Genomic DNA, 3,926 nt, shown 5'->3' with positions numbered 1-3,926 from the left:
ATATTATATATCAAATCGAAGCCCCGGACGTTAGCTTTCCAACGCAACTGGAACCGCGTCGTTTGGACCTCTGTAGCTAAAGTTATAGCCGTTTGAGTGTGAAGAGGTCAGGCTGGACAGCTTAGCAGTTTCTCCAACTTCTTGTATTCCTTCCACTTTTGCATGCTTCCTTTCCATCCTCTGAGCCATTCCTGTCCTGTAATCTCTGAAAACACTTAACACACATATCAAGGCATCTAATGGTAATAAGAAGGTATTAATAATAAGCAAATATAAGATCAAAGAAGCATGTTTTCAATCATAGCACAAAACCAGGAAGGAAAATGTAAAACATGCAAATAGTATGAATAAGTGGGTAAAGAGTTGATAAAAACCACTCAATTGAGTACAAGATAAACCATAAAATAGTGGTTTATCATAGAGCACCAATGGGAACTCTCGCTTGTGACGGTGTCACCAATGCAAGATTCTCCGCTCATTGGCATGGGTGAACCGGTAGAGACTGTTGTCTGCTGGCCTGATATGTGCCATTGATGGGTGACATGGCGGAATGGCTATGATAAGCATCATTGGTATCAAGAGTTAAGGTCTCAAGAATCAAGCTTAACATTTGGGACCAAAGGTCCAATGGCTAACAACTTGGGTACAACCACAGCGGCCTACACACTAACAAAGGGTCAGTCAAACAACAGGCCTCCATTCTTTAATGGGAAGAACTATGCTTATTGGAAATAAAAGATGTGGATCTTCATTCAATCAATTGATTACAACATATGGAGGATAGTTGTGAATGGTCCTAAAATTCCAACAAAGACTAGTGCTGATGGAGTGGTAACTCCAAAGAAAGAAGCCGAATAGAATGATGATGACAAAAAGAAAGTGGAGCTGAATGCTAAAGCTATAACCTTGTTACACTGTGCTATCAGTTTCGAGGAGTACCGAAAGGTGTCTAGATTCAAGACGGCAATAAAATCTGTGAGAAACTACAGGTTACACACGAAGGCACCAAACAAGTAAAAAAAAGGATCGATATGCTGCGAAAAGAGTATGAGATGTTTACCATGAAGGATGGAGAAACCATTGATGAGATGTTTGAGAAATTCTCAATCATCATCAACAGCCTTGATGCTATGGACTTAACGCACATCGAACAAACTCTAGTAAGAAAAGTCCTTAGAATCCTCACAAAAAAGTGGGAAACAAAAGCCACTGTTCTAGCCGAGAGTAACAACCTGAGCTCACTAACCTATGATGAGCTGATAGAAAAACTTTTAGCTTATGAAACCACACATACAAGCCAAGACTCAAAGAAAAATGGAATAACCCTAAAATCAAAAGTAGAACATGATGAGAGTGAGTCTAGTGACAGTTTTTTAGATAATGAACTTGTGTTTTTTGCTAGAAGACTAAGGAAGCTAATGAGAAACAAAGGCAGACACAAGGGGTCAAGCTCAAAAGAATACAAGAAGGATTTGAGTAAAGTGATTTGTCACAATTGCAAGGAAGTTGGATATTTCAAGTTCAATTGCCTAAAGCTCAAGAAGGAGGACAAAGGGAAGAAAAAAAAAAAGAAAGTGCTCATGGCTTCTTGGGAGGACCTAGAGAATGATTCGGATGAGGAAGAGGACTCCGAATATGAAGCTCAAGTCTGTTTTATGACTGGTGAAGATCAACTAGATGAGGTAAATTACTATGACCTATCTATAAATGATTTACATGTTATTGTTGATGATCTCACCCATCATTTTGAGAAATTGCTGAATAAATATAACAAATGCAAATCTGAAAATGAAGTGTTGAAGGCTGAAAATGATTTCTTGAAAGAAAAAGTGAAGGAGATCGAATGTGCTATTGATCTCATTGAAAAAAATAGATTTTTAAAATCTGAAATTGAAAAGCTTAAAGGAAAGCACATTATTGATTCTTCTCAAAAACTTGTTGCTGAAAATGAAATAATTAAAAGGTTGAATAGTGATTCAGCAACATTTGCTCATAGTTCAAGCAACTTGGACAAATTACTTGTTAACCAAAGACCGTTGTTTGAAAAATCAGGTTTGGAGTATGTGTCAAAAGAGGATGCAGTTTTTGAAAAATCAATTACAAAAGTCATGACCTCTTCTTCAAAAACAAAACCCACTTTTAATAAATCTGGTATTGGATATGTTTCAAACAAAGAGGCTGCCTTTGAAAAGCCACTTTTTTGAGGAAATTGCATCTTCCTCAAGAACCGAACCTGTCTCAAACAATTCGGGTCAGGGCTGCTTCTCAAATAATGAGGTTGCTTTTAAACAACCACACTTTTGCAAAAGAGCCTCTTCTTCAAGAAGCCCACATGCTTCAAGCAATTCTGGTTTAAGGATTTTCACTAATAGAGGTGCCAATACAAAAAATGAATTTGTCAAAAAAATGCACCCTTTTCAAGAACCAGAAAATTTTCACTTTCAATCATTATCAGCATCAAAACTTCAATCACTTTCGGCAACATGCACCAAGAAATCATTGTTTTAATTGCAAGAAACTTGGTCACTCTTACTCCCAATCACTACAACAAATCCAGCAGATAGCGGCAGAAATTTTGCGGCGGTTTTGTAAAACCACCGCAAAATGATATATTGCGGCGCATATCGCGGCGGTTAGAGACGAGGCTGCAATCAGGATTGTATTTAGCAGCAGTTTTTCTTGAACCGCCGCCAAATGACATATTGCGGTGCATATTGCGGCGGTTAGCGGCGATGTTTCAATCAGGATTGTATTTAGCAGCGATTTTTCAGTGAACCGCCGCTATCTGTAACGTCAAGTGACTCATCATATTACATTTTGCGGTGGTTTTTATTTCAACCGCCGCAAAATGCGTATAACGACATATTTCATTGGTTTCCTTTAAGGGAGACATTTCGATAAAGATACTTAAAATGTCTTTTTTTAAAGATGCTTGTTATTAACTAACATTTAATACATATAATTGATGAAATTATATTATTTTTGTCAAAAGAAGAGTAGAAAACTAAACATACAATGTTGTTTGTGACTTTAATGCTCTTAGGCAACCAAGATGGATTAACTTCAAAGGATCTAAATTAGTTTAGATACCTAAGGTTACTTGAGAGTATATGCAGATTTGCCTATCATCCAAGAAGAAGAAAGACATGTGGTACTTGGATAGCGGATGCTTTAGGCACATGACGGGAAGGTCAACTTTCTTCATCAAACTCAACATGTATGATGGAGGATTTGTGACATTTGGAGATGATAGTAAAGGTAAAATTATTGCTGTTGAAAAAGTAGATAAAAATCATTCTACCTTTATTGATGATGTCTTTTTGGTTAATGGTTTGAGGTATAATCTTTTGAGTACTAACCAACTGTGTGATTTGGGTTACTTGGTAATATTCAAAAGATTAGAATGCCGTGTTGTGAGTGAAAAGACTAATGAAATATTGTTTGTTACTAATCGGTGTGATAATATGTATGGCTTCACTCTTGATGAACTAAAGAATCAAAATATAGTTTGTTTTCATTCTAAAGAATTTGAAAAATGGCTATGGCACAAAAGATTGGACCATGCTAGCATGTTTCAAATAAACAAGCTTGTTAAAAAAGGTTTACTGAGAAGTCTTCCTTTGATAAAATTTGACAAAGATATCACTTGTGATGCATGTCAAATGGAAAAACAAACAAAGAGTTCATTTAAATCAAAGGAAGATATTTCCACTAAAAGAATACTTGAGTTGCTACATATTAATCTCTTGGAAAAATCTAGGGGGCCAGCAATTTTATTGAATTTTGGCCAGCATGTAACCAGCAAAGAAAGATGAGTCATTAGATGAAATCTCACACCAATCTCACACCATTAAATCATCATTGATGGCTATTTGATGGCTACCAATCACAAAAGTTGTTGGTCCCCTAGCATTGCTCTAATCTCT

The 3,926-nt window shown here is 36.5% G+C and overlaps 1 protein-coding gene across 1 annotated transcript; it reads left to right on the top strand.

The window, feature by feature from the left end:
• LOC107607233 lies at window positions 1,062-2,204 on the top strand. Its single transcript, XM_016309206.1, has one exon. It carries the CDS (start codon window positions 1,062-1,064, stop codon window positions 2,202-2,204), a length of 1,143 nt encoding a protein of 380 aa, XP_016164692.1.

The sequence above is a fragment of the Arachis ipaensis genome, chromosome B07 (assembly GCF_000816755.2).
Source record: "Arachis ipaensis cultivar K30076 chromosome B07, Araip1.1, whole genome shotgun sequence".
Classification (NCBI taxonomy): Eukaryota; Viridiplantae; Streptophyta; class Magnoliopsida; order Fabales; family Fabaceae; genus Arachis; species Arachis ipaensis.
This window is presented reverse-complemented; position numbering and strand designations above follow the sequence as displayed.

Excerpts from the sequence above, each read along its gene's own strand:
- LOC107607233 (XM_016309206.1), top strand. The coding sequence starts at position 1,062 with ATGAAGGATGGAGAAACCATTGATGAGATGTTTGAGAAATTCTCAATC.